Source organism: Rhinatrema bivittatum, chromosome 3 (genome assembly GCF_901001135.1).
Source record: "Rhinatrema bivittatum chromosome 3, aRhiBiv1.1, whole genome shotgun sequence".
Classification (NCBI taxonomy): domain Eukaryota; kingdom Metazoa; phylum Chordata; class Amphibia; order Gymnophiona; family Rhinatrematidae; genus Rhinatrema; species Rhinatrema bivittatum.
The window spans coordinates 375,192,785-375,206,062 of NC_042617.1; the positions used below are offsets into that span (position 1 = coordinate 375,192,785).

The following is a 13,278-nucleotide window of genomic DNA, read 5'->3' on the forward strand; positions in this document are numbered from 1 at the left end:
ATTCCATCCAGGAACGTTATCTCTCTAGCTTGTCCCGATGATACATTTACCCAGTCAATATTGGGGTAATTGAAGTCTCCCATTATTACCGCACTACCAATCCTCTTATTATGGAAGTTAGGTCTGGGGTACATCATTAATCCCAATCTATACAAAATGGGACAGAACCCCAATAGATATCCTATACCTCCAGTTCTGCAAACAGATTCTTCATGTTGACAGAAACACACAGCAGCAAACTAACTCCACTACCAGGCACTCTGAGAAGTAACACAAAATCTTGGGGGAAAACAGAATCAGCACCTATGTAGCAAGCCACATCAATCCAGCACCAATACTAGGAACTAGAACAACTACAACCCAGCCTACGCAAAGGCATTAATGCAATATTGCAATGGGCTGTAGAACACCAATACACCTCATATCGGGAGGTACAAATTGGAAAACAGAATAAGATGGACTGCTACAGATCCCTACACATGCAAAAACAGACATCCTCGTCGAATACAAGATAAGTGATCACAGACTAGAAATAAAAAAAGATGCAGATAAAAGCTAAAATGAAAAACCCAAGAAACCAGACTGTATGCCAGACACTGGAGAAATAGAAACAGAAAAAATGCATGTCCTTCTGTGCTGCTCGAAATACAAAGATATCAGAGATGCACATTTCCCAAAGCTGACAGAGAAAATCAAAGACGTTCCACAAAAGAATGAGCACGAAAAACTCTTTGTGATCCTTTGCGAAAGCGCAGCTATAGCAGCAAAATATGTGGCGTCTTGTCACCAGAACAGAACCGAAACCTGACCAGGGGCACTATGCATCAGCAACAAAACCTGAGACATGCTCCTGATGCTGCACTCGCCCTGACCTGCACCTTGTTATCATTTGGTAATTTTTCATTTTCTTACCCTTTTAATCATTCTGTATGTTATTTTGGGCAACACATGTAAAATAGTCGCGCTAAAAAAAAAGTTACGCGAATCGGGATCAGCAGTCTGACACCCACTGAGAGGGAACAATCCCTTTCCAGCAACAGGCAGCAGAGAAAAAGCAAACCCCCCCACCCTTTTCTTGCCTTTCCTCTACCAGTAGGCCAGACAGTAACAATTCCCGCTAGCACTTGGAAGCCGAGCCGGAGGGAGGGAGGAGGAGGAGGAGGAGGGAGGGAGGGCGGAATCTCCCGTAGCAACCGTATCACGTGAGGGAGCTGCTGCCGATCCCCTGCAGCCGCCTCGCAGCGTCCTGCCGGGCGCGGGCTGTGCTAGGGGAAGCTCCCTCTTGCTTTCCTCTGTCGGGCTGGGGTGTTCGTGACTGCAGGGGCGGGGAGGGGGGGGGTTGTATTGTGTTACTAAGGATGGGGCTGCTGAGCTGGGAGGCGCGGGGAGGGCTGGTGGAGCTGCTTGCGCACATGGTCAATGACACCCTGGACTTCTACACCTGGAGCCTGACCATTGCAGGTAAGAGGGGCGGGGGGGGGGGGCAGCTTCACTCCCCCCCCCCCCGAAATGGCCTCGCTGTCACATGCCCTCTTTCTCCGTCCTCTCAGCTCCCCCACTGCCACCATTGTCAGGATGCTGAGGTACCACCAGTGCGGTAGCTCTTGTGCCGCTGTGCTGCTACAGAGGAGCCGGGAGCAGCCACCCCCCCCCCCGCGCCCCCCATCCTGCTGTCTCATTCGGTGAAGTGCTCCATTTGTGCTGACAGGGGTTTTGATATCGGCGGCAGGCGCTGCTTGGATTATTTATAACAGCAACTTGGGGCGGGGCCTGCAAGGGGGGGGCTTGCAGTGCGGTCTTGCAGGATTTCATCCTCTTTTGCTTGGTAGTTATCCTGGCTGGCTGGTGACCGCTGCTCGGTGTGGGTAGAGAGGGGAGCGTTACAGTGTGTGGAAGGGGATGTAGGCTTTGTCCGGAGTCTGTATGAGGAGGTGGGGAGGGTTGATTTCAGCTCGCAGAATGCTACATCAGTGCCACGAGGAGAGGGGAAAGTGGTTGGGCTGCGCATACAGGGAGCTGCCTTTTTTTCCCCTTCTCCTTTCTAGCCCATATGGGTACTGTTAGCCAATAATCCACGGACTATGACTGCTGATGAATTGCGGTATAGATTTTTTTTTTTTTCAGATGAATCGAGAGTCTTCAGATCCAATCTGCAGTTCATGGTTTGCCGTGCCCAGAATGTGCAGTCCTTCCATTCCCTGTCAATGGCAGCCATGCCCCTTGCGCGTTGCAGCATTAGACAATGGGAGCAGTCACCCAAAAGTGAATTTGAAAGAGAGTGAAAAAAGAAATCCAAAAGAGGGACAGAGATTGATATGACGTTTCCTTCGTTCTTCCGTCATGCATCTGTAAACTTTCTCATGATTCTGTACTGATTCGCACATAAAGGCGAATTTTAAAAGCATTAAGCATGCAAAAATTAGCATAGATGCGTGTACATAGCTGCTATGCGTGTACTTTGTATTTAAAAAAAGCCACAAGTACGCACATATATTTACTTTTGCATGTGAATATGTGCATTTAGGAAAGGGGCGGTGTAGGGGTGTTCCGGGGCAAGGCCAACATGTGCACGCGTAAGTTACTATTTTAAAAAACACCTATGCGCGTACCGTTTCCAACTTGTGTATTTTTACACCTGCTACTTATCTGGCATAAGTGCTAATAAATATGTTTATTGTGTAGTACTGGGGGGGAAGGATTGCATAAATTGGGGGAGAGTTCAGATTGAAGAACCAGGAGGGTCTCAATGGCCTGGAGAAAGACTGGGCGGCCTGCTGGACTAATTGTAAAGCTGGTAATGTCCTCGATGTGCACATGTTATAAAATTGGCCGAGTCACTTGTGCAAATCCAGACTTTCATAAGTAAATCCTCGTTTACTTTTGCACGTAAATTATATGTGCCCACATGCAGGCAGTGGTAGTGGGAGCTCAGCAGCTGCCAGCAGGATGTTTCACCAATGAGTGATCGAGAAACACAAAAGGCACCACCAATATCACTTAAAGATCGCTTCTGGCGCGCAAACGAAACTCCAATGTATGAATAAAAATTATTAATAAAGTAAGAGCCGCATCTGCAAGCCTGACAACTCACCAGGTTGAACCGTCCGGTCTTTTCTTTCTTCCTTTATTTATTTATTTATTTTTAGTTTTTTTATACCGATTTTCCTGCATAAAATGCATATCAAACCTTTGCGGCTCCTACCCGGCTGTGAAGTCTGCTATGATTGTTACGGCTGTTATGCCTAGAAAGAATTTTTTGAAATAGATGACTTTATCAATTGCCTTTGGATTAGCGTAACCAGTATCGCAATGTCCCGTTTCTGTATGTAAACAATCTCCCCGACAGCGGCCGGTGTTTCGCTGCACAACTTGCAGCTTCGTCAGGGGTGAAAAACCTCCTCTATCCGGACGCAAGTCTCTCGATACACTGTATTGATAAAGTCATCTATTTCAAAAAATTCTTTCTAGGCTTAACAGCCGTAACAATCACAGCAGACTTCGCAGCCGGGTAGGAGCCGCAAATGAAGAAAAGACCGGAAGGTTCAACCTGGTGAGTTTGAACACGTTGTCAGGCTTGCAGATGCGGCTCCTACTTTATTAATAATTTTTATTCATACATTGGAGTTTCGTTTGCGTGCCAGAAGCGATCTTTAAGTGATATTGGTGGTGCCTTTTGTGTTTCTCGATTTGATTTCAAGGACCCATTGAGTGCTCTTTGTTGTTTTGCTTCACCAATGAGTGACCCATCCGTCACGTCGCTCTCCCCCCTTCCGGCTTGAGTCAAGCTAGTTTGATTTGAGCCTGTAGGCGGGTTGGGTGAAATATCCTGCCAGCAGCAGCTGTCTCTTCTCTCTTGCTGCCGCAGCTGCTGCCCCTGGGACTCTGGCGTCATAGGCCCCCACCTAGTTTGCCTAATGCTTCCGCTGGCCCTGCGCATGTTTAAAATAGGTAAGTAAAGTACTTGCGTTCAATGCATTGAAATATGTGGTTTCAAAGCATCGTACATATTTGTGCCTAGGCCTTCATATGATCACATGTGTAGCAAACGTACGTGTATTTTCGCATGTTATAAAATACTATAGTATAATATGTGCATATGTGGGCGCGTGCACACATGTTTCAAAGTACTTATTAAACCTTGGGTTGTTTTTGCGGGGGAGGGTTCCATTTATTTCTATGAACATCTCTGACAAATGAGACTGCAGTTCAAATTTAAGTCCTGAGAGAGTAAGCAATGAGTTGCTTATACTGCTGTGGTAAACATTTGTTTTGTTTGGAGGAAATTATTAGATAGGGCAGTCTGTTGAAGGGGTTTGACAGACACTACTTGTTATAATTATCTGATGTCTGTTGCTGTATAATTAAGACATACCACAGCATTGCTAAACTCACAGCAGCCATGCTTTGACAGTGTTTTGCCAATAACTTTGCCATTCTTTGAAAGGTCATTAATGACATGTTAATGATATATTTTCTGTTACTTATTAGCATTACAATCTCTTTCAACATTTCTTTCCTACGCCATGCTCAAGACTTAGGGAAATCTTGCTCATATCATTCAGTAATAGCAAGCCAATAACTAACTGTGTTCAACTTAAAACAGTGTAAATTGAACCCTCTCTCCCCCCCCCCCCCCCCACTCTGTTGACATAAATAAGTCTGGGGACAGATTTATTTATTTATTTATTTAACATTTTTCTATACCGAACTTCATGACAAGCTTCATATTAGGCCGGTTTACATAGAACTAAGGGATTAACTAAGAAACATAACCATATAACAGGAAGGCCGAGGCGCAGTTACAAATAACAGGGGGAAGGAACTTGGGGGCTAGAGTAGCCTGGAAATAAAAGGATAGAAAAAACTAGAGGCTGAGAAAGTATGTTTATGCTGTGGTTGGACCGGGCATTTTAGCCGAATGGTTGAGACTGAATGAGAGTGTTGTTGAAGTCTTAGCACTTAAGGGTAGGCTTGGAGGAAGAGCCAAGTCTTGAGTTTTTTTCGGAAGGTTTGCAGGCAGGGTTCCAGTCTTAGATCAGTCGGCAGGTTGTTCCAGATGGTGGGGCCAGCTGAGGAGAGTGCCCGTTCTTTGGTGGAGGTTAGACGAGTGGATTTAGTTGGGGGGACTTGAAGGGTTCCTTTGTGAGCCTCTCTGATGGGTCTTGCAGATGTGTATAGTTTGAAAGGGAACTGAAGGTCTAGAGGTAGATGGTTGTGGATGGATTTGTGGATTATGGTGAGTGCTTTGTGCAAGATTCTGTATTTGATAGGTAGCCAGTGTAGATTTCTAAGTATAGGAGTGATATGAGTTCTCCGGTTGGTGTTGGTTAAGATCCTGGCTGCTGAGTTCTGGAGCATCTGGAGTCCTAAGAGGAGAGTGTTGCAATAGTCCGTTTTGGAGAACAGTGTTGACTGGAGGACAGTTCTGAAGTCCTGGAGAAGAAGAAGGGGTTTGAGTCTTTTCAGAACTTGAAGCTTGTAGAAACAGTCCTTCGTAACATTGTTGATTGATTTCTTTAGGTTTAAATGGTTATCGAGGATGACCCCTAAATCTCTAACTTGAGTGGTCTGAGGGATTGACGCAGTCTGATCATGGCTGGTTGAGTGGTCGGGAGAGATAAGAAGGATTTCTGTTTTGGTTGCATTGAGTACCAAGTTAAGGCTGGTGAGTAGGCGGTTGATGGACTTAAGGCAGTCTTCCCAGTAGGCGAGTGTTTTAGGAAGGGATTCTTTTATAGGGATCAATATCTGAACGTCGTCTGCGTATAGGTAGTGAATTAAGTTAAGGTTTGTGAGTAGCTGGCAGAGGGGCAATAAGTAGATATTGAAGAGGGTGGGGGATAGAGAGGAGCCTTGTGGAATGCCTAGAGTGGATTTGAAATTAGGAGATTCTTTATTATTGATTGTGATCTTGAAGCTTCTGTTATTGAGGAAGGAGTTGAACCATTGGAGGGCGTATCCGGATAATCCAATGTCTGCAAGACGATTTAGAAGGATGTTATGGTTCACGGTGTCAAACGCCACAGAGATGTCTAAGAGGATAAGCAGGAATGAAATCCCTTTATCTAGGCCCATGAGGATGTGGTCTGTTAGAGCTAAACCTATATACCCTTGAGGAAAGGTGGGTTAGGGGAGATATAATAGAGACATTTAAATACCTCCAAGGTATCAGTGCACTGGGGGTGGGTCTCTTTCAAAGGAGAGGAGGTTTTAGAGCGAGGAGTCATGGAACAAGGATGAAAGGGGATAGATTCAGGAGTAATCTAAGGCAATAGTTCTTTACAGAAGGTAGTGGATTTAAGGAACAGCTTTTCCATGGATGTAGAGGAGACAAGGACTGTAAATACATTCCAGAAAGCAAGGACTAAAACACAGAAGATCTCTGAGGAAGTGGTAGGGATTGTAAAGCTGAATAGTTGATGTGGATGCTATGGTCTTTTTCTGCTGTCACATTTCTATATTTAATAATGCATTTATATTGTACCTTTTTGTTCAAAGATGATTTCTGCACACTTTAAGGGCAGTAGCATTTCAGAAACATATCCTGCAGTGAATAGTTTTGTAATGCCATAGTAGATAAGGACAGTTTATTTATTAAAATTGATGTACTGCTTATCAGGGAATAACTAGGTGGTTTACAATTTAAAACATAAGTAATATCATAATAAAATCAACAAAAAAAACATATATTCAAATACACATAATTAAAAACTATGAGATCCATGTTCAAAAGCATTTAGCCCGCTAACTTCTGAGTTAGTGGGCTAAATAAATATTTCGGCACATATCTAGCTAAATTCTAGCTGGTTAATAAGATAGGAGACTAGAATTTAGCCAGATAATTTAGGAGCATGATAGTGAGGAGTTGAATTAGCCAGCTAAGTTAACCAGCGAACTCCGATATCCAATGTTAGCCAGATGACATAGCCGGCTAAGGGGGTTATTTTCTAAACCCCTATTGCACGCGAAAAGGGCCTTTTCACGTGCAATAGGATGCAAATAAGCTGTAGGTGTGGGGCGGGGAGGAGTCGGGGTGGGGAGGGGAGGAGTTGGCCACGGCACTGCCGCCGGCGATAATGTGAGGAACATTATCGCCGGCAGTAGCGCGGCAAATATCACCACCTTTTACGGTGGTGCTATTTGCATGAAAGGCTGCAGCTGGCTGCAGTGCGGCCGGCGAAATTGCATCGCCGCGGTGCGAACAGCTGCGGTCTTTTGCAGGTCTGCTCCCTTTTTCACGGGATTCATCATTCCGCAAGGAATGATGAATCCAGCCCTAAGTCTGGTCAGGCCAAAGAGCAGTCCTAAAGTTAACCTACTATAATTAGCAGCTAACTTTAAGATACCCAGTTATATTCAATAGTGCGGCTGCACTATTGAATATACCTCCAAAGTTAGCCGGATAAGTTTATCCGGCTAATTTTGCTATTCGGATTGTGTCTGAATATGGACCGCCTTAAAACAACACAAAGACATTAAACAGATTTATAAATATTTCCAGATGCATAAACCAAAGCTAAAACTTAGAACCCAGAAATAATATCTGGTTAAAGCTCAGTAGTCTGATGGCCTAGTTTAGAGATGGTTCTCAAGTGATGTAAACAGGTCTGATTATCAGGATAGCTAAAGCTTATAATTTAATCTGTCTCTTAGTTTAGATATAGCTCATGAATATTTATTATGGAAATCTTGTTTCTGCCACTTGAGAACTGGACTTCGCTATCCCTATCTTAGTCCCATGCTATAACCAGTCACCTCTTATAAATATACAGCAGGGCAGTTTATTTTCAAAATGTTAGTACAGAGATTACTGGCATGATAGTCAATACTTAACATTCATAATTTAGTTCCTTTTGAAATAGATCTGTTTAAGATCTAATAGCCATATAACTGGCAGATGGATATTTTAGACAGACCCTGTTTCCTGCCATTGACAATTAGAGCTGAAGCTTTGAGAGGCTTCCCAGAGAGATCAAGACGGGTGTAGATATGGAATGCCTCCGCAGCAAAGAGGAGCTATTTAATAATCCCTACAGGGGGGCTATCATGCAGAAGAGCTACCACAACTTATTTCTATAGTGCTGCTGGATGTACATAGCACTGTACAGATAGTTCTTGCTCCGTGGAGTGTGCAAGCAGAACACACAGGAAATTTATTTCAGGAAACATGGTTAGCATAGCAGAGCAATTCTATTTCTAACATGCCTTCTCAAGCAAGTTGCTGAAAGCACAGTACAACATTGTGTACAATAAAATTAGAATTCAGTAAAAGAGATTAAAACATAAATGTGTTGTTCCCTGTACGTACCAGGATCAGTCCAGACTGCTGGGTTATGTCTCCCCTCCAGCAGATGGAGTCAGAGAGAAAACTGAAAGCACCTCCCAGATATACTGGTGCGCCACCTGCCGTCCTTCAGTATTTCCTCTGACTCCAGCAGATGAGAGACATAACCTGCGGTTTGTCCTGACTAAAATTCTGTTCAGGTGTTTTCTTCTCTTTTTTCCGCCTAAACTATCTACACTGTCTAGCTCAACTGGGTTTTCCCTTGTTTAAAAAAAAAAAAAAAAGAGATTGTTGCTTTCTGGTTATTATTTTATCAGCGGTGCTCGTTTGGGCTCAGTGTTCAGGCAGGCGTGGAGAGCTTCGCTCTCCCTTTTTTTTCCCGGATTAAGTGTCCTTTTGGTCTCAGGGGAGAGTTCACCGGTGGGCCGGTCATCCTCCCCCCCCCCCCTGCTACCAGTGGAAACTGAAGAGGGCTTTTCTCAAATTAAAAAAAAAAAAAAAAAAAAAAAAAATTTGATCCGTTGCGAGCACTTAAGCCCTGCTGGTTGTAGGCAGTGCTCTGTTTCTTGCCCTAGCCTGCCGCGCTTACCAGGGACTCCGGAGGGGGTGGATTGTTATTCACCCGGCGATTTGTTCCAGCCTGTTTGGCGCGCTTTTTAGCTTCTGTACAAGCACTTACCTTTGGCGCGTTTTTGTCTTCTGTCTCCGGATGCCTGTGGCAGAGCGGGGGCGCGACTCTCCAGGGAGGGTCTCTGCTCCCGTTGTATTCCCGGGGGCGAGGGACCCTCCCCGGGGCCGAGCGCTGCCCGCAGCGGCACGATCCCGATGTCTTCGACGCGGCAGGGGAGGCTGGCTGCCGCGCGGTCGACAGCCCCGCCTCCCTGTGAGGGGGAGCCGGCGGCCATTTTAGGAGCGCGGCAGCCTGCCGAGATGGAATCGGAGGAGGAGGGTTCCTCTCCTCTTTTGCCGCCCGATTTGAGCCCGCGCTGTGGAACTGACAGAAATGGTCCCCCGGCCCCTCCCCCTTCGGGCTCCTCTAAACGGAGGGTTCCTTTCTCCTCCAAATTTGTCCTTTTGATGCATCAGGCATTCTTGGAGGCAGAGGCAGGCTGGGAACCGGATGACCCCCCCCCCCGTGAAGATTCCTAGGGTGTCCCCTATTACAGGCATAGCGGGGGGGGACCAGAAAAGTGGGAGCTTCAGGGGGAGCCGGTGACGTATCTTTAGGGGGCGCCAGTGATCCGGGAAGACTTGATGTCGACCAGGGATCTCCGGATGCTGCGGGGGCAGGGGTTTCGGAGCCACAGGAGGCTCTCGAGGGGGATGACCCCGAAATTTTGCGCCTGTTTGGCAAGGATGAGCTGAATTTTCTCATCCAGCATGTGTTAAAGGAATTAGAGATTCCCGCCCCGCAGCAAGACACAGATACCTCTACGGGGGATGTAGCAATGGCGGGTTTGAGGGCCCCCCCGCAAACTTTTCCTTTACATCCCAAGGTTGTACAGCTGGTATCTAAAGAATGGGAGGTTCCAGAGGCTTCCCTGCGTGTTAGCAGGGCTATGAATAAGTTGTACCCTCTGCCCTCACAGTCTTTGGAAATTTTTAAGGTTCCTGCCGTAGATTCGGCGGTCACCGCCGTGGTGAAGCATACTACCATTCCGGTTACGGGAGGCGTGGCGTTGAAGGATCTTCAGGACAGGAAGTTAGAGGTGCTCCTGAAGCGCATGTTTGAAATAGCGGCCCTGGGGGTCCGTGCAGCAGCGTGCAGCAGTATGGTGCAGAGAGCCACTCTCCGCTGGGTTCAGCAATTGCTCACCACACAGGAGCTCCCGCCTGCCGAGGCGGAGCAGGCTAACTGTGTGGAGGCGGCGGTGGCTTACACAGCGGACGCCTTGTATGATTTGTTGCGAACCTCTGCCCGTACTATGTCCTCGGCGGTCGCTGCTCGACGATTACTTTGGCTTCGCCGTTGGTCGGCGGACGCCTCGTCTAAGTCACGTCTAGCCGCTTTCCCCTTCAAGGGGAAGTTATTGTTTGGTGAGGAATTGGATCAACTCATCAAAGACCTGGGGGATAATAAGGTATATAAGTTGCCGGAGGACAAGCCCCGGCAGTTTCGTCCTTTCGGGAATGCGCGATCCCGGTTTCGGGGGCAGCGCAGATTTCGCTCCGGAAGGGGGGGTTCCTTTTCGCAGAAAACAGCAGGGCCCAAGATCGCAGTCATGGTCCCCTTGGTCTTCTTCCTTTCGTGGCAGGCGGCCGCAGCGATTGGGAGCTTCCCAGCAACCGCCCGCCGGGAAACCCCCCCAATGAAGGCGCACTGGCTCACTCCTCCTTCCCCCGCATCGGAGGTCGGTTATCCCTGTTTTGGGAGGAGTGGGTCAAAATCACGTCGGATCAGTGGGTTCTCGACGTGGTGCGCTACGGTTACGAGTTGGATTTTGCTCGGCCCCTCCGGGACTTTTTTATGATATCGCCTTGCGGGCCTCGGGAAAAGCAACTGGTTATCGCCCAGACGGTAAACCACTTGCGGACCCTCGGGGCGGTGCTGCCCGTTCCCTCGGACGAGAGAAGAACGGGCCGCTATTCCATTTATTTCCTAGTTCCGAAGAAGGAGGGTACGTTCCGTCCTATTCTGGATTTGAAGCGAGTAAACAAGGCGCTACGCGTTCCCCGGTTTCGCATGGAAACGCTACGGTCTGTTATTGCGGCCGTCCACAAGGGAGAGTTTTTGGCTTCTTTGGATCTAGCCGAGGCGTATCTCCACATCGGAATTCGGGAACGGCATCAGAGGTATCTGAGGTTCATGGTGTTGGGAGAACATTACCAGTTTTGCGCCCTCCCATTCGGCCTAGCTACGGCTCCGAGAGTGTTCACCAAGGTTCTGGTGGTGGTCGCAGCCTCCCTGCGACGGCAAGGGATATTGGTTCATCCCTACCTGGACGATTGGCTCATACGGGCGAAATCGGAGAGCGATTGCCACAGGGCGGTTCAGTTGGTGGGGCAGCAACTGCAGTCGCTAGGCTGGGTGGTCAACTTCGCGAAGAGCCAGCTAGTTCCAAGTCAGCAGTTGGAATTTTTGGGAGCTCGTTTCGATACCCTGGTGGGCAAGGTGTTCCTGACTCGGCAGAGGATAGACCACCTGATGTGTCAGGTGCAGAGGCTGCTGGGTCTCCACTTGCCCACAGCCTGGGACTATATGCAGGTCATTGGACATATGGTATCTACTCTGGAGATGGTACCGTGGGCTTTTGCGCATATGCGGCCGTTGCAAAGGGCTCTCCTTTCGCGCTGGGATCAGAAATCCGAGGATTACGGAGTACAGTTGCCGCTGTTGGAGCCGGCGCGCTCCAGTTTGGCGTGGTGGTTGGTTCCGGACAATCTGCTACAGGGAGTGGACCTCGAGCCCCCCGATTGGGTCACAGTGACGACGGATGCCAGCCTGACCGGTTGGGGGGCTGTCTGCCAATCACGTGCGGTACAAGGGTCGTGGACCCCTCGCCAAGCTTCGTGGTCCATCAACCGTCTGGAGACCAGGGCGGTCCGCCTCGCCTTGCGTCAGATTCTGCCCTTGGTGCGGGGACGGGCAGTTCGGGTCCTCACAGACAACGCAACCACGGTAGCATACATAAATCGCCAGGGCGGCACGAGAAGTCAGCAGGTGGCGGTCGAGGCATCCTTGTTAATGACCTGGGCAGAGCGCCACCTCGCCCGCATCGCGGCCACTCACATCGCAGGCGTAGACAACGTGCAGGCGGATTATCTCAGCCGTCAGTACTTGGATCCCGGGGAATGGGAGCTCTCGGACCAGGCGATGAGTCTCATCACCCGGCGATGGGGTGTGCCGCGACTAGACCTGATGGCAACTCGGCTCAACGCCAAGGCAGCGCGTTTTTTCAGCCGGAGGCGAGAACACGGATCGGAGGGGGTGGATGCTCTAGCGATTCCATGGCCTTGTCACATCCTACTATATGTGTTCCCCCCCTGGCCCTTAGTCGGCAAGGTGTTGAGGCGTCTCGAATCCCATCAGGGTCCAGTGATTCTGGTGGCTCCCGAGTGGCCAAGAAGACCATGGTTTGCGGACCTAGTCAATCTAGCCGGGGACGGGCCGTTACGGTTGGGTCACCTTCCGAACCTTCTTCGTCAAGGACCAGTATTTTTCGATCTGGCGGATCGCTTTTGTCTGGCGGCTTGGCTTATGAACGGAGGCGCTTGAGAAAGAAAGGTTATTCTGAACCGGTGATTTCTACCTTGCTTCGCGCGCGGAGGCCTTCTACCACGCTTGCTTATGCCAGGGTGTGGAAAGTTTTTGACTCCTGGTGCGCGGCCGCCCAAGTTCAGCCTCGTCGTGCGGTGATAGCGGATATCCTTACTTTTCTTCAAGATGGTCTGAAAAAGGGCTTAGCTTACAGTTCTCTGAGAGTCCAAGTGGCGGCTCTGGGTTGTTTGAGGGGAAAGATTGAAGGCTCCTCTCTCGCATGTCATCCGGACGTGGCCAGATTCTTGCGCGGTGTGCGAAATTTGCGTCCTCCTCTCAGAGTCCCTTGTCCTTCATGGAACTTAAACTTGGTGCTCAAGGGCCTCACCGTCGCGCCCTTTGAGCCACTGAAGCGAGCCACATTAAAGGATCTCACCCTCAAGACAGTGTTTTTAGTGGCTATAGCGTCCGCGCGTCGGGTATCGGAGCTACAGGCACTATCGTGCAGGGATCCGTTCTTGCGTATCTCTGACTCAGGGGTGTCGTTACGTACGGTTCCTTCGTTCTTGCCTAAGGTCGTATCGGCTTTTCACGTTAATCAGTCCGTGGACTTGCCGTCATTCTCGGAGAAGGAGCTGCAATCTTCTCATGGGTCCGACTTGAAGCGTTTGGATGTTCGTCGAGTGCTCTTGCATTATTTGGAAGTCACCAATGCTTTTCGGCGGTCGGATCATCTCTTCGTGTTGTGGCAGGGAGCCAAGAAGGGTTTACAGGCTTCTAAAGCAACTATTGCCCG

General features: G+C 48.7%; 1 protein-coding gene across 1 annotated transcript in view; it reads left to right on the top strand.

Annotated features, from left to right (window-relative positions):
• The first annotated feature begins 1,386 nt into the window (after nt 1-1,386).
• The window catches only part of ELOVL4 (ELOVL fatty acid elongase 4), a 94,995-nt gene continuing 83,103 nt past the window's right edge, over nt 1,387-13,278 (top strand). Inside the window, exon 1 of the mRNA XM_029595557.1 lies at nt 1,387-1,461. Within this exon, the coding sequence (XP_029451417.1) occupies nt 1,413-1,461 (49 nt within the window). The 5' untranslated portion in view covers nt 1,387-1,412. The remainder of the gene's footprint in view (nt 1,462-13,278) is intronic.